This window comes from Lycorma delicatula, chromosome 9, assembly GCF_047948215.1.
Source record: "Lycorma delicatula isolate Av1 chromosome 9, ASM4794821v1, whole genome shotgun sequence".
NCBI lineage: Eukaryota > Metazoa > Arthropoda > Insecta > Hemiptera > Fulgoridae > Lycorma > Lycorma delicatula.
Genome location: NC_134463.1, coordinates 130,453,578 through 130,480,237, shown reverse-complemented (window position 1 = coordinate 130,480,237; position 26,660 = coordinate 130,453,578). Strand labels below are relative to the sequence as shown.

Sequence of the window (26,660 nt, the reverse complement as noted above, 5' to 3'; positions counted from 1 at the left end):
GAAATGTTTAGTTAACAATAAAGAAAGAAGTCAATGTTCTACAATTCAATGCATCAGTTAGATGAAGTAAAGAAAACTAACAATAAATTTTCTAATCGCTTAGGTTTTTACTCTAATAAAGATAAAATAATATAACCTGTGTAAAAAGAAATTTACTTCAATTTCAAAAACAGTGTAAAGTTTGCATACAGTTTTTTTATCACTCTTCATAAATACATAATAATAATTATACATAAAAATCTTTAAAAAAATACAGCAAATTTTTTTAAAAATAAAATTACCTGTTACATAACTGTAAAAATTGCTGGCAACCTATCACACTAATTGTTTTGAAAATGTTAAGGAAACAGGAAGACTACTGAGAGCGTATGACTGTACTCAATGAGACACTGCCTAAAGAGATCAGGTTAATTTACTGTCTTGTCTCAGTCAGTGACCAAATCTTGATGATACCATTATTACTATAATAAAAATTACAGAGAATCTAGAGTTTCATAGAGAACCATGACCATTTTGAGCCATTGAATACAATCTGTCATTCTAGGTGAAAATCTTAAAATAATTTTCACTTACAATGATGATGGATCTAATCTAGAAAATGTTTTCTTCAAATTGAAACAATTTATATTAATTAATTAATAGTTTACAATGTGTCGACTCATATTTACCAAATAAACATATTTATACTTTAATAGAACTGAATTAATAAATAGAATTTTACCATAATCTTGATCTGAAGCAGAAGCAGAATAACCCATATTATAATTATCAGTTGCATTATCACAAGTTAAATTACCTAGGTCTTTATCAGTTAAAGACTTCAGTTCATTAGTACTACTATTAATATTTTTATTATTAAAACTACTGTTACAATCATTTTCAAGATTATCATCAGATTTACTGAAGACGGATGACAATGCTGAAGTCTCATTTTTTATGCTACTAGCACACAAGTTGGTTAATATTGCTGTTTGAGAGACAGCACTATTCTTCATATCATCATCGTAGTTACAGTTTGTAGACTTTTGCAACTTTTGATCTGTTGTAATTGTTTCTAGCTGTTCGTGCTTCTCGATCCCTACTGGAACCACCTGTTAAAAAGACAATAAAACAAATATTATTATCACCTTCTATAATAACACAGCAATGAAATAAAAGTAAAAAACGATATAAAAACAAGTTCAGAAATTTCCAAAATGACAAGAGCTAAAAACATTTACAGCAAATATTGTTACAATCTGGATACACGAAGCAATTTTTTTTTTAAGCAATAAGAGAACAATTACACTGACAGACAAAAAATTTTTTTTTAATGTTTCTCTAAGTGTGATACCATTTCTTGAATTGCTTTTTTCATACATTACAGATCTATAAATAAAATTTACTATCATCCTTAGTTTTAAATAAATTACACTTCAAAAAAAATTAAGGAAAAATATAGTTAAAATATGAAAAAATTTATAATTTTGCATGGCCATACCTGTGTTAAAATGATTTCGCTGATGCTTTTCTTTTATAAATAGCCTTAGGCACATCCCAAATTAATGTCCAACATTAATCGGCTAGCATGTTAGTATTCCATTTCCCTTTATAGAGGCTTTCCATCACCGAAATGTCTTGATGGAAACGTTCTTCGTGTTCGTTACTTACGTCTCCAAGGTCGTACAGGAAAAAATCCAGATGTGAGTGGAGGAAATATATATTCAGACACATTACATCCCATAGCTCTGTATGAAGCAATAAGTTGATTAACATATCATGGAAATTGTCAAATTTTTGTTTGCCGAGAAAATTTGTGCAAACATCTTTAAATGAAGCCCAAGCTGCATTTTCTACATTATTTAACATCAAGTTAAATGCATCATCTTTGACCAACTCTCTTATTTGAGGACCAAAAAATATTCTTTAATTTTTCCTTCACTTACTCAGAAATTTTTGTCTGATGAACAGAAATCTGGGACTACGTCGGCATTGAAGCATCCTGCTTCAATGCTTTTACAAAATTTTTCGTTAGTCCTAACTTGATATGAAGAGGGTAAACATTTTTTTTTTGGGTACAACTAAGGGCTCATGAATAATATTTTTTCCATTTGGAGTTAAGTTGTCTCATTTCTTCCACTCTTTGGTGGAAGATGATAATCTTTATCCCTAGCTCAGCTGTCCCATTCGCAAAGAAAACAATGTACTTGAAAGAAAACACTGTCCTAACTGCACGCCTAACAAAATAGCTATAACTTTCTAATCACCACATATGTTCAAGCTATGATTTTTAATTTATTTTTCAAGAACGTCTTTCATCACATCATATGTCTCTTTCAAATTAATACCATAAGCAACTGGTATCGAATGATATTTGTAACTGTTGTGTAGTAGAACCAGTTTTAAACTACTTGGACCTATGAAAAGGCACCAGTTCTCAGGTTTATGAACTTGTCCTAGTGCAACATAAGTGCATCAATACTTGTGCAATAAATCAAATTATTTTCATCAATAAAGTTCTGAGAAAGTTCTTTTTGTCGACTTCGAAAGCCCAAAAGTTTTGTATTTTTTTAAAGTAAATTCCAACCTTGCAGTCTTGATCCTAACAGTTCAGCTTGATTTTTTGATAAATTTAAATCCCTAACCGAGTCATTTAATTCTAATTCACCTTGTGATATAAGATGTGGCTTATTGAATGATAATTCAAAATCAAAATCATTGTTATCTTCTTCAGTACTGCCCGATTCTTCATCGCTGCTTTCGAAAGAAACATTCACAGGTGGCTCAGGAACTGGAATAATTTCACTGTGAGGTACAAGCCTGATTGCAATGAAGGATATTTTATAATCCTCTTTAAGAGGATGGCAATTAGTGTATACTATATAAGGAGCCCACATCTTATCCTGACCACCAATTTTACACTGAAAGTAGAAATGATAATGCTTTTTTAATTAAAAGTGTAATGTTTTTTTCTATTTGATTTGATGGTAAACTATATATATATATATATATATATATATATATATATATATATATACACATAACAAAAGGCATCCACATCATTTACACAATTTCAAGACATTATGATACTGCACTGTTAACAAACTTAATACCGCAATAAGACTGAACAAAATTAATTCATTCCTAAATCCAGTGCTTAATAAAAAAAAACAACGCATATGTGTTTTCAGCTACATGTTTTGACCTTCACAGACATGATTAATATTGTCCATGAAGGCTCAGTCTTCAGTATTACATGTGACGTCATAATATGTGACCATGATATGATTTAATTTTTTGTCTAGTATTGTTTATTTACAGCTTACAAATTATGTTAACAAAGTTAAACAATAAAAAATGAGCTAACAAAATACAATATAGGAATTTAAATGCCAACTATACGTTGAAAAATTTTAAAAATCCTTCAATTAAAATTTAAAAATTTCTCAAAAATGGTGGATGATAAAAAGATTCTGAGTTCATATTAGTTTTCAGAATAAAAAAAAAAACATCATAAAAAAAAAATCATGTATATATTTATTTATTTATAATAGTTATTTTTATAAAAAAAAAACCACCTAGTATAGAATATTGAGATAATATATACCTTAATTTTACCATTAAAGTACTTTTGCAGGATCCAATATACTCAAGTCACGATAGAAATAATTTTGTTACTGGATAACAAAAATAAAAATACTAAAATAATGAAAATTGCATATTAATTTTTTGTAATAGTGCAGCTATCTATAACAGTTTCTGTAAGAATGTCTCCTTCAAAACACTATCTGATGGTTTATCAAACTGAATTTTTATTTTTATTTATATATATAAATAAAACTACCTTACAACCAATACATAATAAGACACAAAAGAGTGAAAACATATACATTTGAGCAAAGGCTGAATAAACCAATTTAGAAAATGAGTTGGATTACATCACATTAAAATACGAACACTGTAAAGTACAGATGTTTCAACTGCTGAAACTATTTTAACACATTAGCAAACGTTTTTCTTTTTTATCTTTTCCCTGTTTAGCCTCCAGCAATTACCGTTCAGGTATTACTTCAGAGGATGAATGAGGATGATATGTATGAGTGTAAATGAAGTGTAGTCTTGTACAGTCTCAGTTCGACCATTCTTGAGGTGTGTGATATTGAAACCCAACCACCACAGAACACCAATATCCACGAGTTAGTATTCAAATCCGTATAAAAGTAACTGCCTTTACTAGGACTTGAACACTAGAACTCTCGACTTCCAAATCAGCTGATTTGGGAAGACACGTTCACCACTAGACCAACCCGGTGGATTACATTAACCAACTTACATGGTGATAACCACACTGTGTAAATGTCTACTAGACCTTGCAAGTATTCAAGAAATTTATGTTTACGTTCTATTTAGAGGTCTTGTTTTAATTAACATTATTTTTAAATGAATTATATTAAAATGATTTTATATTTTTAAGGTGCTTTAATCTATGTTTTTAAATCATAATAGGATGTATTATGATTTAACCCCCCCCCCCCCCCATAAAATCTTCGTATGCTTAAATAAGTGTGGAATTTGTAAAAATATCAACACAAGCAGAACATGAATTCTGAGGAAATATTGTATAATTTTTTAAAGAATAGACAAATTTTCAGCTCATCTTATAATCGGTATCTACTTCTCATAAACATATGCTACAAACAACATATGCAGACTTATATAACAGGAAAAAATAGCCTGATTTTACTGCTAGAAAATTGTACAATCTTGTTTTTTGAAGATAACTATTTATTAAATTAAAATATTCAAATTAAACTTTTTGCATTTATGCTTTTCTAATTCATATGAGATATGCTTTTATAAGTATTTTTAACAAGGAAGATGGGATAGATAGATTTTAAATACAGAAGTGTAAGATTCAACCTAAGATCAGCTAACCTATTTTTCAACAATATAACTGTCTGATGCTTAGAGCTCAACTTACAACCATCCTCCAGAAAGCAATCAGATTACATTAGTCTACTATAGATGCATTTAAATCTGTTTTAAAGAATTTAAATAATATTTGGTATCCGGCAAAACACAAATTAGTTTCTTTGAGCTGAAAAGATAGTAAAATAACAGCTGATAATCTTATTCTCCTTAATCACAGTATATTTATTAACTTACAGCTACATTGATAACCTGTAATTAGACTATATGAGCATATTACTTTTTTTTGTATTTTATTATAAATTTTGTAACAATTAATTAAAATATCCCAAGTACTGCTGTACAGAATCATACATAATAACTTCATGCAACTCTTGTAAGAAAATATTTGATAAGCTGTCTCTAGTACATACTTTATGTTAAAATTATATTTTCAGCTTGACATAAAGCAAAAAAAAACAATAAAAATATGTCATCAAATATGTCAAATAATTCATATTTAACGCTTACATGACTGTTCCCCAATTTAGATTTGTGGTTTAATTTTTAAATATAACATTTCTTAAGATGTTGAGGAATGATATGATTTACAATCCCAAATTAGTGTGAGACTACACGATTAGAAAAAAATATTGAAACTAGAACCTTAAAAAACAAAACCGAAACTAGACATAGGTTTTTTATGTCTGAATGGATTCACGCATGTTTAAAATTAATGTATTAGAGCTAATAAATTAATATATTAGCTCTAATAAATATGAGAGCAAACTCCACAGTAGCTTTCCTCATTTAAGAAATTACCATAGCATTTGATTTTAAAACTTTACAAATACTACAAATACCATCTACTTCCAACAAATAAAAATTATTTTCTATATTATTTATACAAAAACCAGCAGATAATAATAATGCTGATGTCCGCAGAATTCAGACTGATCTTGGCAACAAAGGTTTTTTCACCAACACAAGGATTATGCATATAGGTATGCACTTCTTAGGTAATATTGACAAAATTTTAAGGAACTGCACTATTTGAAAACTATAACTGCAGAACTACAAGTACTATTACTACTATAATTACTGAAAGAGAGTAAATGAATGCATGAGGAATATTGAAAGACAAGCTGGAGAAAATTGAAAGCACCCACATGGCACAGAAAGAAATCATTTTATAATATTGAAGAGAATAGAAGATTTAAGATCAAGAAAATCTGATCGATATAAAAGAGCACTCAGTTAATCTACATGTGTATGGGCATCAAATAGCCACAATAGTAACAAAAGACCTGGAAAAGCAAGTTCCTATACAGACAGTTAAAAAACAAAGACATAATCTATCCTAAACTTTTCAACCTAAATACAGGAGCTGGAAAGAATTTCAATGAAAAATCTTAGAATGCAGTAAAAAATCCACAACAAAAAAAGATAACGTTAAATATCATTAATGACATTGTCATTTTAGATGGAACAGAATGTGGAAGAATTTGAATTCATCTCTGTAAGAGAAATTAAAGTGGGAAAAAAGTAAAATAAACATAATAAAATGTAACGATGGATTGTGATGAGTTAAATATTCTGATAAGAGAAAAAGGTATCAGTTGGTATTTAGACCAACTTTAAATTATGAAAAAAAAATTAATTAACAAAGAAAAAGCAAATTAACATAAAACAAGGAGTAATCATGTAAAACAAAATTTCTGTTTGTATCAGATGCATATTTAAAAATTAGAAGTTACAACAAAAATCTGTATAAACTGAAGCCTTAATTTAGCAAAATATGGATAGTATAAAAAATACAAATTCAGATGAATTAAATTTCAATCTGCATAAGGTTTACAACAAATTAGAGAAAAAAGAAGCTTATGACAAATTCCTCATAAAAGTACTAGGTAGAAAAATCATACATTAAGACATCCTGGATTAGTTAATTTTAGTGATAGAAGAAAATAAAGAAATGTAAGAGAAGATAAAGATTAACATAGACACAGCAAATAACTTAAGTAGTAGGATTTACACAGCATGTTTCAAAATGAATATCGGGATATACTGATAAATTATACATGAAATAAAACAGTAACTCAACAGTTTTTCCTATAAGTGTTCAATGTGAGCCCCATTCATCACACACAGCACACATGCAGCCAATAAGAGTTCATCCCATACTTTAATCAACACATCTCAAGTAATTGATATGACAGCTGCTTCAATCCTGTGTCTCAAGTTGGACAGGTCGGCCGGTAATGGTGGTGCATGTACTTGATCCTTTATAAACTCCCAAAGAAAAAATTGCGCGGAGTCAGATCAGGCAAACGTGGAGGCCACAGCAAACAAGCCCTGTCATTCAACCAATCTGAATTTGAAATTGGTTGAATTTCATTTAACCAATTGCATACAGCGTTATGCCAGCGAAAAGGTGCACCATCCTGTTACCAAATAAAGTTCTGTGGTTCGTATTGTACATCATTTCATTTGCAAAGCTAGCACGCAAACCATAATCTAGGCTTTAGAGCTTGTAGCAGCTATAAATGATAAGGGCGCTGTCGGAAGCTAGCCTTCCTAACATATTTCCTAGGATTATGCACAAAAGATTCTTACACATTTAACATTGTCTTCAGACATACTCGGTCATTCTGTACTCTTCCCTTTACAATTACAACTGATGGTTTCAAACTGTTTATACCAGCTATGAATGTTATTGTCACTCAGGAAATCATAGCAGAACTTCAAATGGAATACAAGTTGAACAGTAATTACAGAGTCACACTTTGCAAACTGCAAAACTCAGAATGTTTTCTGTAGGGGGGTCACCATTTTTGCTACTAGCGCTTACAAGCAGAAGGTACAGGAAACAGTTTATGAGCTTGCGCAAAGCTTAAACTGTTTGTGTTGAACTTTCATTTCACATATAATTAAATCAATGAAAGTGAAACTTGAGAATTATGTTAACTTTAAACCACGATATTCATCTTGAAACTCACAGTACATTGAGATTAAAAATCTATTGAACAGAAAAATACATAAATTATCAACCTCACAAGGATAACCAATAGATAAATAAAATTGATAAGAAAAGAAAGAATAAAATTAAAGGTAAAAAAAGATGACTTCTGACTTTTAAAAAAGGATTTTACTGTATACCTTAGGTGTCTTTTCTTCCTCTTCTAATACCGTAGCTGGACCAGGTGTCTTTTGAAGGCCAAGTAAATCTTGAACAAATGACCCGGCATGAGAATGCAACCAATGGTCTTCACCAAACCTTTGTCTCAACACTTCTACTTGTTTTTTTGTTTCCAAATGTTCACCCCCTGATTCATAAAAATAAACATGTTAGACATGATATTAAATTATCATATAAATATTTTTAAATTAATACAAGTAATACATATTACATGTTGATTACAATTGAAATAAGACACCATATGTGGTTTGCAAAAATGTATTTTTCAAATATGAAGATTATTACTTTAACGGTTTTAACAAGAAATTTTTTAAAGTCTGTATTTATAAGTGGCTTATGTGTGCATCGTGAATTGCACAATAGATATCCAGCAGGTAGACCAATTCATTTCAAATATGTGAAACGAGTCATGCAAATGTTGCACAATTTCTCTAGGATTCTCTGTTCTCCATACCTTATATGTTGTGACTACTGACTTTTCTAGTCATGTGAGATGAACAGTCATCATATAAAAATTAGGTGATGAAAGAAACCATCTTCTGTGGTTGTCAACAAATTTTTGCATGTCCACAAGAAATCCTTATGTAAAGACTATCATTATCACTTAAAACTTCATACTACTTGCAATTTATAAGGCATTATTTTCAACCATTTTTGTAAAATTTTTACTCGGTGGTTCTAAGATTTAAAATTCTCACTGATCTAGTTGATTTCCCTGGACTACATTCATACACAAAACAAACAGATCAACTTGTTTAGGAGGTCTTCGAGAACACTACTCTTTACAGACACCTGTGTTTTCTAATTGATTTTACATATCATAGGTGAATTGCCTATATATTGGTAATTTACTGTACTTTATTCTGAAATGACTTTGCAAGATACTACCATAATTTGGTTAATCCATTAAAAAAACCTTTCTCTACAGCAACACCACCCAGCTAGCCAGACTGGTTCTCAGACACAATACTAACATTAAAAACAACAATTTACCTACTTAAAAACATTCCCTATATGCAATACAATACAAATACATACAATATAATATAATACAATAACTTTACATGTAAAAGTTAATTTTTTAAACCATGAAAGGTGACTATTTCATTTGTAATCACACCATATAACGTAAATATTCATATAAAATATTAACAATATATTTAAATATTAATGGAATCTAAATTTACTAGCTTATTTTTTTAATATCCAGAATTGCTACTGCAAGTAAAAGACCAAAAATGAATGAATAAGAATATGAAAACTTGTTAACTGGAAAATAATTTTACTATTCAACTTATTTGACATTATGAAATAAAGTGCACAGATTATAATAAGAAATAATCAATTGAATATATAATTAAAGTCAATTACACAAGTTTACTGAACAATAACATTCTTATAGCATTTTAATGACTTTTAACACATTTAGATCATGAAAACTACAATATTTTTTTAAATAATGCTAAGTGGTAGTAAACATTAATAAATAATGGAAAAATTCATCCTTAGCAATAAATACAATTAAATTATATTCTGATAAACTGAAAACCCATTCATAACCCACCTGGCAGTTTTTTCTTCATTGAAATTAACGAATGAATTTTTTTTTTGAGGCAAGATTACACTTTGGTATCAATGAATTATTAGAAATACTTTTACCAAACATGGCAACAGCAATCCTATTATGATGAATAACAATAATAAATAATCTAAAAAAATTCAATCTTAGCAATAAATTTAACTAAATGACCCATGTATCTACGGATGGATATCCCTAACAAAAGTGCTAAAATTTCAATGTTATACGTATTCTGACATTTCTTATCTATTAAACTCACTTTCCTTGTTAAATAAATAAATACTTTATTCAAGTTAGCATATACAATTCATGTCAGAAATGGTTAGGTGAAAAAGGGAGGGTGCCCTTTTCTGTGGAGCCCCTCCACAGAAAAATTCTACCCATTCTCCACTTCGAGAACTAAGAAAGCATTACGAGGAAAAAATTTACACGGACCAAATATAAAGAAAAGAAACTGAATACGTAAAAATCAAATGATCTTTGCAATACAGAACATAACCTTTCCCAAAGGAATGGAAGTTAAGAATAGGAATCGAAAGATGAAAGAGTCTGCATGAAGATTAGACAACTGCTTTTGGATCTTTGGTGAAGTTTTACATATTCAATAACAGGACTGAGTTACAGTATAACTAATTACAACATTTAAAGCAAAGGCTTACACAAATAGCCGACCAAAAAAAAAATTGTAATTAAAAATCACAATTTAGTTACATATGAGTGTTCTACTTGCCATCCTTTTGTAATACAGGTGTTGGTGGCAATACAATTTCATCAGCATCTACTATTATAGCTTCTCTTATTTTGGGCATCTTACGACCACTCGAAGATGTAGATCGAGATAAAGAAAATGACCCAGGTTTATCATCATGTACCACATTACTGCCACCGGCAATATTTTCAACAGCCTTTATTCCGATATCTACAATCAAATATAAAGTGATAAAAAAATGTAATTATCCACTAAAATATTATACAAACGCATCACACACACAGTGCTAAAAGTCATGATCCACTCAAATTGAAATAATACTTTAAAAATAATATTAGTAATAGTTTATGATCTACGGTAACTTTTGGTTTTGATTCAGGGAGGGGATTGGAGAGTAGTTAACTCTACCCCTAACAACCTGATGATCCTATATATATCAGGAAGAAGCATCCTGAAATTATTGGTGCTCTTCAGTCATTAGGTCTATTGTTCAGCTACAGGATAGAACCCAACCTACAATTAGAGAATCCAAATTTTGGAAGAAATCAAGGACAATAAAAAGAAGTTGTTAATGAAAAGAAAGATGTAAGTGTAACAGTTCCGCATCTAAAAATGAGCAGCCCATCCAAAATAGTGTAAAGCTTCTTCAAGGCATCATGCATACATCCCATCCAAAATTACTCATAAAGTTAGGACTTATACTCATGATGGGAGCAATATATTACTGGATATATGATGACCAGTTAAAACACATTGTGGATGATAAATGAACTTGATTCATCCTGATGAGGTTACGATCAGATAAAATGAACAGGACTCACTCATCTCAACATTTCCAGAAGTAATTTTACCAGTCATTGTGATGTGAATATTAAAATTTGTTGCATTATAGATTAAAAGTTTTAATATTCACAGTAACAAAAATCATGTTTCCTTATTGTTAACAGCTTAGAATAAATCAATATCCAGTAATCTTGTTGTATAAAATATCTTCATTTGGCAAGATACCATTTTTTGGTTATGTTTTTTGTTTACTGTCTATTAGTGTTATTTATTCTGGTAGTTGTTAGCGTTTCTAAAACAAAGATTCCTTATGCGGTACTTTAAAAGAACGATTATATGGTATTCTAAATAATCCTAATTCATAAATTGATCAATTAGATTGCAAAAACAGTGATTTCAAAAGCAATAATGAAAATTGAGATACCATTTTTACAGCTAAAATGCGCCACCATATCGTTCCAATAATTCCATAAAAATGCCAACCTGTTCATAAATGTAATTTTATCAAAGGAAGTTTACAATAATGCATGAACAGAAAAATGTCAACAAACACACGCTTCCTAAATGTGAAAGGTCAATTGGTGTAACTGTACAAGTAGACAAAATTTGCCACTTCTTAATTTTTTTGATAAATCAACAGTCAAATTCATAAAAACAGAAACCAACAGACATATACCTCAATCTACTATGGAACTGAGACATGAAGGAAAAATAGAACAACGACCGTTGAACAAATTGAATACCATAAAATTACATGTATTCCATAATTTTTTTGGTAGCATTTTATACATAAAGTGTAGCAAAATTTATTAGAAATTAAAGACTGCTGGTCTCAGTATCCTGTTATCCACACTTCATTTTTCATGATACTTGCTTACAAGTAAAATTTGTGTCAATTTTTACATTTCATGTCAATGATAATTTCAAAACAATCCATAACATGATTTTTTACAAAATTTACAACAACTATTTGAGTTTTTTATTATTAAATGTACAAAATGTTACTGTCCTAGTGAAGGGATACCTTCTAAATAATAGACTAAACTAAAATAAACTAAATAATAGAACATCAAACTTCATTGTTTTATATGGCATTATGGCAGGGAGTACATATCCAATATTTAAGTTTATACTGGACCAAAGGAAATGTTAACATTCCTGTTGAGTCCTTGTTTACTAGATTAATAATATATTTATATTAGACATAGTGTACTGTTTATACAAACCAATCTACACCAAATTTTATCAGCCCACATCTAATGCTCTACAGCAATCAACAACAGCTACAGGTACTATAATGAACAGTGAGCTACCTAAATGTGCTGTATCATGAAAATTGAGACAAGGTGCATATAATTGTCACCATAAACAGCATTTACCTCTTTTGGAAATGGAATGGCTATAGAGATGTTAACATGCTATCAACCGAACATAAGATCACAGTATTCATATTACAGATTAGTTGAAATCATGAAGCAGGTGTTTTACTCTACAACATAAGTAAGAATGGAGTGAATCACTCAGTTGATGGTCCTTTTCAAAGGAAATCATTGAAATGATGATAGAAGGCGTTTTTTTTTTTTGTTTGCTTAGATAATGTTACACTAATTAACATTACTGCACTTCAGACTTGTCAAGAAAAAAACATGTATTGCAAAGTTCATAAAAAAATCTCATATCACAATTAATTAAACAAAGAGGAACGAAGTTACATCAATAACACGCTGGCCCATCTACAACAGTAAATTGCATTTCAGCTTGGCATTTTGCAATGAAAAAAGCGGCAGCTGAAAAAATCAAACATGAGACAAAGGAAAAACAAGGGGAAGGGGGAAATATATACGAGGTAAAACTTGTCTACACACTGTGTAACAAAGTTCTATAGACTGTAGCGTCCGAACACAGACAAATTGACAAAGCTGAGTGTATAGGTGCATTGTCATGGTGAAAGAACCATGAGTTGTCTCACCAGAACTCTGGTCTCTTTTCTGAATTTTTCACATAACCATAGTAAAATGCCTTGATAGTACGCACAGTTTAATGTTTCACCTTAAGGCAAGAATTTAAAATGCACAATTCCATTAAAATTGAGAAAACAGAGAACACTACTTTGACAATGGATTGAGACTGAAGTACTTTCTTGGAGCATGGAGATGCTTTGCTGATCCATTGTGATGATTGAACTTTTGTCTCAATGTCATAGCTGTAAACTCAGCTTTCGTCTCCTGTTATGATCCTTAGCATGAATGTTTCACGTCATTGGCTTGTTCAAGAAGTTGCTGACAACCACTCGATGTTCTTTCTGCTGTTCGGTCATCAAATGAGGAACAAACAAACATTGCTGCAACCAGATGCATGTTCCATTTTTCAGTCAAAATATCATGTAGGACAATCCAATTGAGAAGCTCACCTCTTTGGCAAATTCTCTGAGAGTCGATCAGCGATTTGCATGCACCAGATCGCTGATTTTCTCAATGCGAATATCATCAGTTGAAGTTGAAGGTCTTCCCGATCAGGTCATCTTCAATTGGCTGATGACCACTTTTAAATCATGAATGCCATTTGTAACATTGCACACGATCCAGAAGATCATCTCTGTAAGCTTGTTTCAAAAGTTGAAATGTTTCTGTGAAAATTTTCTCATTTCACGCAAAATTTTACATTATATCATACCTCCTGAAAAGCACACATTACAAAAATCGCTACTAACACTTAAACACATTGCACTCAAATGACAACAACATGAAAACTAAATGAGATAACAATCTAAGAACATGCGGTTACAGAGGAGGTTATGCAGAACACAATGCTGCCAACCAGATGCCCCTAAAAATCTATCTTGGCGCGTAATTAAAAATGTTTGGTTATTTTCTGAAAAGACCTTGTACTTTAAAATTATAATACATAACATTAAGAGACAATTAGAAAGAATATGTTTATTCGTTCTAAAATATACATTAAAATTCCCAATGTGCTGCATAAATGTGTGCATTCACCCCCTACTAACAGTCCTCAATATCTTAAATATAAAACATAACAAAAGTTTATTTTCCTAAAGAAAATACTGTTATCCAATAACACATTCAGGCTTCCTAAAGAAGCAATCTCATTCCCCACCATAACTGCATAGCAAACAGAAATTTCCAGCAGAATTTGGTTAGATAATGGTTGGGTATTATTTAGTTATAAACCATTCAGTTTTACCATAACTGAAAGGTATGTAACACTTAAGTACCTCATACCTGAATTTATTGGTTCATTTCTATCAGTGATGTTTTGCGATTCTATATTTGACATCACAGTATTTAGCTTGTTAGTGTGGCTAGTACTTGATGTCATATGATTTCCAACAGTATTAATACCATGACCAACATATGATGACTGGTCAATTCTTCTACTTCTTGTACCAACAACTTTCCTCTCATTAGAACTCAATTTCTTATTGTCCAATATCAACTGTAACATCATTAAAAAAAAATTTATAGAAAATCATAACAAAATTTTTAACCCAGTATAAAAAAAAAAATAATATCAAAAACTTATTAGAACTTGAATATTATTCATAAACTGTAACACATATAGGAGGGTAAATCAAATATAAACGGGATTTTTGTTCCTGAGCATCTGCGGTTGGTAGGTCTGGGCCTGCACTTCTAGTATGCTTGGGTGCAGTCATTAGGAGTGGGAAGAGCCAGCCATTCCACACCCCCAACTGTCAGTAACGCTCATGATGTTGGAGAAACAGGTACACTCCACTGTGCAATGCATAATTATAAAATTTCTTGCTTGTGAAGGAGTTCAAGCGACGGAAATTTTCCTAGATTGACAGCACAGTTCAGGGACCAAACATTGTCAAGGACTCGTGTGTTTGTCTGGCACAAAAAGTTCAAGGAAGGGCAAGAAAAAGTGGAAAATCAGGAACACGATCGCCGTCCTTGGACCAGCATCAGACAAAAACATTCACGCAGTTCGATATTCTTGAAAACGATCAATGAGTGAGAGTATCCAAAATTGCACAACAGGTTGGAATAAGTTATGGGAGTTGTCAAGCAATTACAACAAATGGCCTACAGTTCCATAAAGTGTGTGCCAAATGGGACCCTCACCTTTTGACAGCAGATCAGAAGTTGAGATATTTGGAGGTCTGTCAGAGGCTTACAGCAAGGTTTGCAAAAGAAGGTATGCATTTTTGAGTTGAATCATTACCTGTGACAAAACATGCGGTACATCACTACACCCCCCAGTCAAAACAAACCAGTATGGAGTGGCAGAGGAAAGGGGAGGCAGCCCTAGTGTAAGCCAAGGCTTGACTGTCAGCCGGCAAGGTTCTTTCAACCATTTTTTTTGACCGGCAAGACATTTTTCTCATTGATTTTTTGCACGAGTGACACACAATCAATGCTGCTTACTACTGCGAGCTGTTGAACAAGATGAGGGGCGCATATCGCCACAAAAGACAAGATCAATCGATTCTAAAGACCATCCTCCTCCACAATGCCAGTTCCCACACTGCAGCTCTAATGGTCTCAAAACTAGAAGAAATGCACTGGACTCAACTTGATCATCCTCCCTACAGCCCGAACCTACCGCCCCTGTAATTTTTATTTGTTTGGGTCGCTTTAAGAAGCTCTAGGAGGACAACGATTTGAAGATGACGAGGGTGTAGATTTGTGTGCAATTGGCTCCTGACAAAACCAGCTTCATTCTAAGTTACTGCAATAATAAACCTTCCTTCTCGCTGGGAATAATATATTTCTAAAGCAGAAAACTATGTAGAAAAATAGATTAGATTTGTCTTTTTTTTTCAATAAATAATTTTTTTTTTAAGAATAAAATCCCGTTAATATTTAATTTACCCTATAGAAGTATGTTAATTTTAAAAAATTCAATAGAGCTATGCACAGATAACCATCAAAAACTCATTAAACAAGTACGATCTTCTGAGATGTCAAGAGTAGAATCTTATAAAAAATACTCAAACAGAACATATTTCATTTGAATTTTTCTTTTTATGCAATTGTTTTTATCATTATTATTTCGTTATTATTTGTTGTTATGTTTTATTTATTATTATTTTGTGTTTTTTTTATGGCTAACAAACAAATTTTAACCCCCATGATTTATTGACTTGTATTTTAATGTCAAATATTTAATAAAACTGACTTCTAACTTTATTCACAAACAACATGCTTAGTTAAAATAAAATTATTTGAAAACTTTTATTGATGTTGACACTTTTATGGAGAAAAATACCAGTTATTTTTCAAACAGGTGGTCTCTGAGCCCATATAGAACATGCAACCAAACAAAAATCTGCCATCACAGAACTTATCACATATCTTTGGAGCATCTTACATTTCAGAGCCAATTAGTTCTATAGCTAAAGTAACTTCTTTAATGTAATTTCAATACCTGAACACTTACGAGAAATTCTTTAACACTGGCAAATTTATAATGGTAAGAGTAAAGAAAATTCCAATTTCAGTTTTCCTTTAGATATGAAGAGTTTTTCACAATTGTGTGCAAAATATTGCGCAATTATATATTTATAATAATTTTGTAACTTATATAAACTTAATCTTAGGGCTACTTCACGGTTCAGTTCAGGGCATAAGATCTGTTCAAAAAATATCAAAAGATCTGCTGATTAAGATGTTGCTGAACATTTTAAAAACAAAAGTCATAGCTCATCCTTTGTGACTAATCTACTGCAGGAGTACTGTGGTAGTTCACTGGGCCGAAACTGTTTGTTCATGTAGTGGTGTTTGTAGTATTGTTTTACAATATCAAAATGACTGACAGCAAATTAAGCATAATTTTTTTTGAAAATATAAGCATAGATTTATGAAATAAAACAAGTTTACTGTAATCAGCCATTTGTTTAGACTGTTTAAACAAAAGCAACAATGATTGCCAAAACTCATGGATGCAACCATGATGTTAATAACAGTTAATATAACATTAGCACTGAACAGAAAAAGAATAGTTTAAAACTACACAAGATTAAGATACAACTAGAAAAAATATGTTTATTAGTTCTAAAATACACATAAAATTCCCAATGTGCTGCTGCATAAACCTGTGCATTTACCTGCTCCCAACAGTCGTCAATATCTTAAATATAAAGAGTAACAAATACATCACATGAAGATGTTCACATCACACAAGTTGTTTATCAGATCATACATTCTGATCAACATTTAACAATTCAAGAAATAGCAAAAATGCAAAACATCAATAGGATCATGTTCCAATACTCTTAAAAGAAAATTAAAAATGTTTCAAAAGAAATTAGATTTCAAATGCACACTTGCACTAACCAGCAGAGTTTTTATGGAGAAAAGAAATTTGGTGGTACAAACAGGAATTACAAAGAAGTTCTTTAAAATATTTATGAATTTTAAGCCAAAATGGAAGTAAAATGTGGACAGTAGAAAACTAAAAGTAACTAAAGTAAAAAGTATGACAAGAGGCTTCTGAACTACAGTATAGTAGAAGAATGTTAAAAATTAGGCAGGTAGGTACAGTAAAAATTAAAAAAAAAAAAAAAGTTAAAAATATGAAATACAAAAGAGAGAGTGGCAGAATTTTATAAAAATGATGGAGTAATTTGAGAAACCAGTGTTAGTAAATTTGAATCAAGTAATAAATGTACACGGTGAGTGGCCAACCAATTCAAAGTGCATTTTATGAATTTTAGCCATGGTGACCATCAAAGTATGAGCAGGTGCATTGTCCTAATGGAAAAGCACTTTCTTCTTCTTCAAATGCAGTTGTTTGTTTGCAATTTCTGCCTTCAGCTTGTCAAGTAATTATGCATATTACTCTCCAATTACTGTTTTACCTTTTTGAAGATAACTGATAAACAAAATTCTGTTTCTATCCCAAAAAAACAGTAGCCATCACCTTCCCGGCCAATGGAACCATCTTCGCCTTTTTCAGAGCAGGTTCACTCTTTGCAGTCCAACGTTTTGACTGTTGTTTTGTCTCAGGAGTGTAAAGTCCAGTGATGGATCCACGTTTCATCTGATTATGAATCGATGCAAAAACTCTGACTCATTTTGCTTAAACTGTTCCAGCAGGGCCTTGGAAAATTCAATCGAATGCGTTTTTGGTCCAAAGTGAGTAAATACGGCATCCAACATGCGAATAGCTTACACATATCCAATTCTTCAGTTAATATATGACAAACACATTCTATTGATATGCCCATAACCTCTGCTATTTCTCTTACCTTAATTCATCGATTATCCAGTACTATCTAGTGAACTTTTTCGATGATATCGGTGGTGGTTATAGTTTTTGCCCGTCCCAAATGCTCATTTTCAACCAAGCTGGTATGAACATGTTTAAATTCAACTGCTCATCTTTTCATGGTGGCAAATGATGGGACAGAGTTCCCATAAACACCGTCCAACTCGGTTTTAATTTGCATAGGCGTATTGCCTTTCAAATGGTTTTTAATCACAGCACGATATTCGATTTTTCAATTTTCATAAAAACACTCACAATGACTTACTCAAATGATTTTCAAACAACTAGGTGTCCAAACCCGCTGAAATTTTTGTGAGTACCTTTCAACTCACGCCTTTCAACTTTAGATGACGATTGCTGCCATCTTCATCTTACGGCTCAAAACTTTTCAGACAACCCTCGTATATACAAGAAAATAAATCGTCCGTACTCCAATCCAAAATAAAATTTAAAGATCACAAGGTAGAAAAATAAGAGAAATTAAATATTATAAAAACAAAATTAATTATAGTACTTACAGACTGTACAGATACACTTTTGCTTAAATAAGCACAAGTGTAAGTTCGATGGTAACGGTGATAACTGAATGGATTGCCTGTAAAATTGAGCCATTGAAGTTTACCAAGTTCAACCAACGAAGAGATACCTACATGATCTTCCAATAAATTATGAGATAGATCCAACCTACTGATATTATTAAATAACCATATACCTATAATAAAAACAAAATTAATACTTCACACACATCGCTTTAACGATCACATCAAACAAACTTTTTTGATTAATAAGTGCTCGCAATAACTTTAAGATAAAAAACTACTCAAAATAATTCTCTTTTATAATTATGAATCACTTCATTTAATTTACGCTATATTTAAAGAACTTTTACACAAGCTCACTTTATTATTAAAAATTATTTTTTTTTTTTTTTAAATGATAAAGCCGCAATAGAAATATGTCATAAAAGCAAATAGGAATCCCTAAAAAAATATAGGGCTAATAACTGGTTTCCTGGAATACTAGCATTAAGTTTGCCAATAAATTATGCAAAATTAATTATAATTTTTGATGGAAGGAAATACTTGCATATTTACTAGTTATATTAATAGAGTTAACTGAATAAAAAAAAGAAAGAATTCTATATATACCGTACAAGAATCATAAATTATAGAATGTAATTAACAATCAAAAACATATTACTAAAGCGTAATTTATAGATTTAACATTTAAAAAATAACAGTATAATTCAATTAAGCCTTTTACCGATTTTAATTACAGTATCATTCATTCAATTTGTTATTCTTATATAATTTAAAAAATGTATGCACAACTTGTGTTAGAATGAATAAATACATATAGTAGAAGAAAAACTGCAGTAGAACACGTGTTCAATGTTATAAAGTAACCCCGCAAAAATTAAAATACAATTTTTATAAATACTGAAAAACACATGCACAGCTACCATACAGGTGAGGCAAGAAAATGGGAAAATCAGAAATGGGAAATTTTCTTTGAAATGTGGGAAAGATGTAGTTGGTAAAAGCATGTATGTATACGTACCACTGCACAGCCATATTCTTGTTATTAGTTGACATGGAGCTCAGAATTTCAGAAATAGTGAAAACGTTTGTGAATTAATTTTACAAAAGTTTGAAAATCATTAAAATTTTCTTCCTGATTTTTATGAATTTCAGACAAAGTAAATTTTTACTTTAATGGCTTTATAAATTAACAAAATTTTTGACACTCTACATTAGAATTTCCAAAGCAGATTCACAAGTAATCCCACTCATAGAGAAAAAAGGTAAATAGTTTGTTTGGTGTGTGTTAGTTTGTTCTCAACTCAGAAAAAACTGGGATGGTCAAGTGACAACTGCTCCTGCAGCTAGATACATCAATATGATTTAAACATTTTTATATAGGTGGAAATGATTTAGTGGATCACCTTGGTTTCAAGAAGATAATGTAGAAATGCTCCACTGCTGCAGTGCACAATAATTGTTGGAAAATCAAGTTATCTTGAGAAGTAGTGATGTTACATGACTGGCATGATATCTGGATTTAAGCGGTGTGATTACAGTTAGTAAGATTTTTTGAAAAGTAGGGACTATAATACTAAACCTCAAAGTATAAATGTACTACAATGCATTTTTAGTGAATGCTACCAAGTAAGAAAAATGCCATTTAGAAACCATTCATCCTACTGTAAATCTTAAGATTCTTTTACATCAACAAACAGTTTGGAGTGGATTAAGTGCATTAATGTACTGATGGTGCTCGGCCTATGTCTGGGTATTATTGAGGATTGCAACCTTTTATCGGAAGCAAAACCCCTAAAGCCCTTTGGTCCCACTTCATTATTCACAAGGAAGCACTCGCATTAAAATACCTGAATCCTAAATTTATAACAAACCAGATTTTAGAATATGTAGTGACAGCAGTAAATTTAATGAAAACTTGGTCGAAGCCAAAAGTTTTCAAAAAACTAAGTATAAATAGTTTTCCCATATAGGATATGGAATCTAAACACATATCTTTTGTTTGTACTACAGCACTTCATGAAGGCTTTCTAATGGTAATGTATTGTCTTGTACTTGAACAATGACAAGAAATTTATATTATTCTTGAAAAAGTGGAACTCAACTATACCAAACTTTTTGTGAATGAACATTTTTTGATAATCTAGTAAATTTGATATTCTTGAAAAGCTTAATGTTCTGAATCTCTCCCTCCAGGGAAGTAACACACACCTTTTAAAGTCAATCGAGAAAATTTCAGCTTCTGTAAAACTAAAGCTATAGAAAATGCTATCCACATGGTTGTGAGAAAATACTGATAAATAATAATTACAGTATTCAGGCTTTGTAGAAACCTGAAAAATAAACTAAATTACAAAAGATAGAATAATACTAACTACGGTAACTAAAGTATACACACCTCTGACAACACAAAATTCATAACTTATTTCTATGCCGTGGTGACAGAAATGTGATAATGAAGTAAAAGAATTAATCTAGTTTTTCCTTAATGAATATTTTTAATTCATAACTTCACCCTCCTTGAGGGAGCGAAGAAATAATGAATATCTTAACCTTCAAGGGGGCTAGGGCCTCGGTCGATGGGTTAAAACCTTCCCTGGGATAACATAAATGTATCCTGCAAATTTAAAAGTAACTGACTGGTCAGTTCTCTCTTGATGCGATAACAAACAAACAGATAATAAACTTTATAAATATAACTCCCAATAACTATGATCTGTTATATCAAGAATGTATCTGATACATGCAAAAGTTAGCCTTCTATCTACTAATACCCCAGTTGAATTTTGAAAATCAGACGACTGTTTGTAGAGATATTACAAAAGCATCCCAAAACCAACAACCAACACAGCACCCCAGGGTCACCCCATTTGTTACCAGTTGATGGTGATGATTGGTCAGCCTCCCATTAGGTGCTCACATACCTCACCACTCTAGCCTCACATGCAGTCCCCATGGGAAGCCGATTATTGTTAAACAGAATTTTTTTAAATTTATTTAATATAAATTTAATTCTATTGTTTTTGTAATATTATTCATTTGATTGATTCAAATCATTCAGTTCAAACCCAGCTCATACAGTGATACCAAGATTAACAGTTCACAGTTCATTTATTGAATTCATTAAAATTTGTGCTTTAACTGGCAAATCTCCACTACTACATATATATATATATATATTTTTTTTTTTGAAACGGTAAAAATCTGGTTGCGATTGATCGAGTAGTTTTTTGTTTATCCCAAACAAACAAAAATCCTCTTCGTGTAAATAAAATTATATATCCTAAAATTATTATATCCTCTTTGTATAATTAAGTTATACATCGCTATCAAAACAGATGGTGGTGCCATCTACTCCAGTTTTCAAAATACTGTCATCTTCATATTCTGTCAGAAGGTTGATCATAATATATTAGGTTGATCATATTTTGATAGTGATGTATAATTCAATATATTTCAATCAGTATATAGTAAAGTAAGTTCAGTTAATGGACAACACACATAACTGTTTTACTTAAAATTAATTTTGATTTAAATTTGAATTTTTAATTTTAATTTGATTTTATGCCTTGACGTCATATGTTTACATATGTAAAAAATTTTACAAATTAAATTTAATTTAATTTTAATTAATTCTTCATATTTTTAAATTTTGTTTTAATTTTTAATTTAACCGAATAAAAGTTTAAAATAAAAAGATTAAAGGTTTTAAATTTTAAACAAAATAAACAAATGCATGGTATGTTACTATATTTTATAAAGTTTGTAATGTAATTTGAGAAGAATGTATAATGCAGCTGATGAAAGTGAATTGCAAAAGCACTCCTGCATACATAGTGGAATAAGGTAAGTCATCCTACTTTATCTATTCTGTATTTTGGTTGATCTAATAAAATAAACATATTTGTATGTAGTACAAGGAGTATGGTTCTTAAAAAATTGATTTAAAAAAAATTAATATATATATAACTACAGGCAAACAACATTTTTTTCTCTGCGATGTACAACTCACTTACTTACTCCTAGTTGTTACGCGCTGATATGACCCCTAGCTTCTCAAATATAGCCCCACTACCTATCTCAATCCTCTGCCTGTCTTGTCTAATTAAAAACACCAAGTGTCCTCAAGACACGCTCCATATCATCCACCCACCTATTCTGTGGTCTTTAGTTTCTTCTTCTACTGTACATTGTTTCCTTCCATATCCTCTTTGCCATCCTCTCCTCTTCCATTCTAACTGCATGACCCATCCATCTAATTCTTCCCAATTTAACAATCTTACAATATCTTCAATTTCCAGCATTTATTTAAAGTCATTAACTTTAGCATTATTTCTCACTCACCAATCTCCATTCTTACAGACCGGTCCACGATTCTTCTCATTATCTTTCTTTCAATAATTCTCAGTTTTGATGCATCATTCACTGTCAACACCCATGTTTCATACCATTAACACAGGCCGTACCAGAGTTTCTTCTTAATTGTTCTTGATAAGAAGCATGACTTAAATAACTTCATACTGACATAAAAAAGCCTGTGTTACCCACCATTATCACTTCATCTACCTTATCCAACATGTTTCCACTATAACCTATCAGCACACCCAAATAAATAACATTCTCAACATGCTTGTAAATATAATTTCCTATTTCTATATCTTTTGCATGTTTCTACTCGCTGATGGTAATATCTTTATATAGTTAGTCACAAAATGAGAGTTGACAATGCACCCCCTGACTGTCTTCAAACCTTATCGCAAAACACCTTCCAACAAAATTACCCATTGGAACCCAGTGAGAGTTGACAATGTACCCTCTTCTTTCTTACTTTTCCTGTTTAGCCTCCGGTAATTACCTTTCAGAATACTTCAGAGGATGAATGATTATGATATGTATGAGTATAAATGAAGTGTAGTTTTGTACAGTCTCAGACTAGCAGTTGTAGACTACTCCTGAGATGTGTGGTTAATTGAAACCTAACCACCAAAGAACACCGGTATCCACGATCTAGTATTCAAATCCGTGTAAGAATAACTGACTTTACTAGGACTTGAACGCTGGAACTCTCAACTTCCAAATTAGCTGATTTGGGAAGATGTGTTTGCCACTAGACCAACCCAGTGGGTTGACAATGCACCCCCTGACTCTCTTCAAACCTTACAGTAAAACACCTTCCAACAAAATTACCCATTGTCACCCAGCGAGAGTTGACAATGCACCCCCTGGCTCTCTTCAAATCTTACAGCAAAACACCTTCCAACAAAACTCTCCATTGTCACCCTAGAATATGTTTCATCAAGGGTAATTATGTTTTGACAATTACCCTTTGTCATCTTTAAATAAGTTTTTTCAAGGGTACAAACTTAACAAGTTTTGACAACATACCAAATCTTTCAAGTGACTCCAATAGCTCGCTCCTTGATACACTATCAAAGACCCCTTTGTAGTCAATAAAGAGCAGATGCAGGTTAATATCATATTTCCTACATTTTTCCATCACTTGCCTTATCATGAAGATCTGGTCACACTACCCCACCCCCTTCTAAAACCACACTGATAATCCTAGAGAACCGCTTCCACAAACAGAGTAACCCTTAATAACAAAACATTTGTAAAGATCTTATATACAATAATATGCAAGGAGACACCCCTATAATTATTACATACCATCTTATCACCCTTTTTAAAAATCGGGCAGATCAAATTTATCTTCCATTCATCAGGTACCCTTTTGTTTTGCCATGTCATCGATATCAGTTATAAACCTCCCACTTTAACCCATCATTTCCATATATAATCAACTCTCTCACCACACCATCCTCATCAGGAGCTTTATTATTTTTTTAATCTTGATATTGCATCTTCAAATTTGTTGCTGGTAGGTTCTGATATAACCATATCATTGTTTAACATACCATTACAATCATCACCCAACTCAAATCCATACTCTCCCATTCAAAACCTCCTCAAAGCGCTCAGTCCATCTCTCTAAACCTCTATCATTATCAACAATCTGTCCACCTTTATACTTACAACCCCTCATCCTTGGCTGATATCCCTTTCTAAAGCAATTCACCTCCTTATAAAATCTTCAGCTTTGATTACACAATACACAATACCTCCAGTTCTGCCACTTTCCTCATGCTTCTTAACCTCAACATCGACTTTACGCTTCTTCTCAATTTATTGTATTTATTCTGAACACTTCTTGTATCCCTTTTCATTATCCTTTGCCTCGTCTCTCTCCTCCACCCCTTCCACTCACAATCTTCATCATAACACTCATCACTTCTTCATGTCATCCTCACTCCCATTATCTCCTTAACCACCCTCATCAAAACTCCCTTTATGTATTCTACTGACGTTCCACATTTATCTCCTCCATTGTGTCTCATATCACTTCAGCAAGCTCCTCATCCAACTTCTTATGGTATATGTTTTTATCCTTACAAAGTACAACTCATTTACCAAAATGAAATTTTTTCTACATCTTGTTTGGAAATCCACTACAGTATTATAATAAAGTGGATGTTTTAACTATGAAAAAAAAACTTTAACACAAATTTTTTATTCCATGAAATACAATGAACAGTATATTTAGAGTAAACTTTGCTTTTATTTGAATGCACACAATAATCATTGCTTCATTGGATATAGCTTAGCAATTCTAAACAATATTCTGTAAACCATACAAAATGATTTCTTTTTCATAAAATTAAAATGATTTAAGCAGATAGGTCATTACAGATGATAAAAATAAGGCGACACCTTATATCAAAACAGCCCTCCCAACAAAAAAGTAGGTAAATATTTTCTGGTCAAAATGAAGAAAAAAGTGTAAAAATGATGCTTTTACAATAATAACCAAGGACAACACTTCCTTCATGTAAAAATCAGGAAAAGATTTCATCTGAAAAACTTAGAAATCCTAATAAAGCAAACAAGAAAAATAAGATAAATATAAAAGAAAAGGACAACCGTGCTTTTCAAAATAAATAAGCACAGGTATATGTCAAAGTTCTCTCATTTTCACTTGTAACACATAATTTTAACAGTCTACACTACCTTACAACAAACAATGGCTATTCGGGAAATAACTTCAGATTCGTTTAAAGTAACTTCAGATTCATTATTAAAAAAACACAAATTAATAAAAAAAACGCTACTTTTCTACACGATTGTGTCCAAATTAACGCTTATCATATCTTGAAAACAAATGTTTGAATGCCCTTGTCATAAAACTCTGCCGTCTGTGAATTATGCCAGTTAGTAGCACTGTACTACTCATCATTTTCAAACTGCTGGGTCGCTAACCAATCTTCAATTTTGGAAGAAGGTGATAATTACTGAGAGCCAAATCAGCTATGGAGAATGGTTAAACAACTCCCATTAAAAAATTGACAATTTGCAGTTGAGTGCATACTACGGTATGCAGATGAGTGTTGTCATGAAGAAAAACAATGCCTGAATTCAGTATGCCGCATCATTTGTTTTGTATGGCTCTTCTCACTTTTTCTCAACATCTCACAAAAAGCTTCAGCATTAATTGTCATGCCTCTTTTCATAAAATTACCAAGATCACGCCTTTATGGTAAAAATACCTTTACAGTCACCAAAATGGTGTTACTATGCTTAATTCAGTGTTTTTTAATAATGTCTCAGAAGTTACTTTCCAAACAGCCCTCATACTACCTTAGATAACAAAATTGC

General features: G+C 31.5%; 1 protein-coding gene across 4 annotated transcripts in view; it reads right to left on the bottom strand.

Annotated features, from left to right (window-relative positions):
* LOC142329667 (uncharacterized) overlaps positions 1-26,660 on the bottom strand; it is a 112,692-nt gene that overhangs the window by 66,333 nt on the left and 19,699 nt on the right. For all 4 annotated transcript variants that reach the window (XM_075374341.1, XM_075374343.1, XM_075374342.1 and 1 more), the window contains 5 exons: positions 18,930-19,123; positions 14,400-14,613; positions 10,396-10,584; positions 8,047-8,213; positions 722-1,091 (listed from right to left, as the gene is read on the bottom strand). In XM_075374341.1, coding sequence (XP_075230456.1) covers positions 722-1,091; positions 8,047-8,213; positions 10,396-10,584; positions 14,400-14,613; positions 18,930-19,123 — 1,134 coding nt within the window. The remainder of the gene's footprint in view (positions 1-721; positions 1,092-8,046; positions 8,214-10,395; positions 10,585-14,399; positions 14,614-18,929; positions 19,124-26,660) is intronic.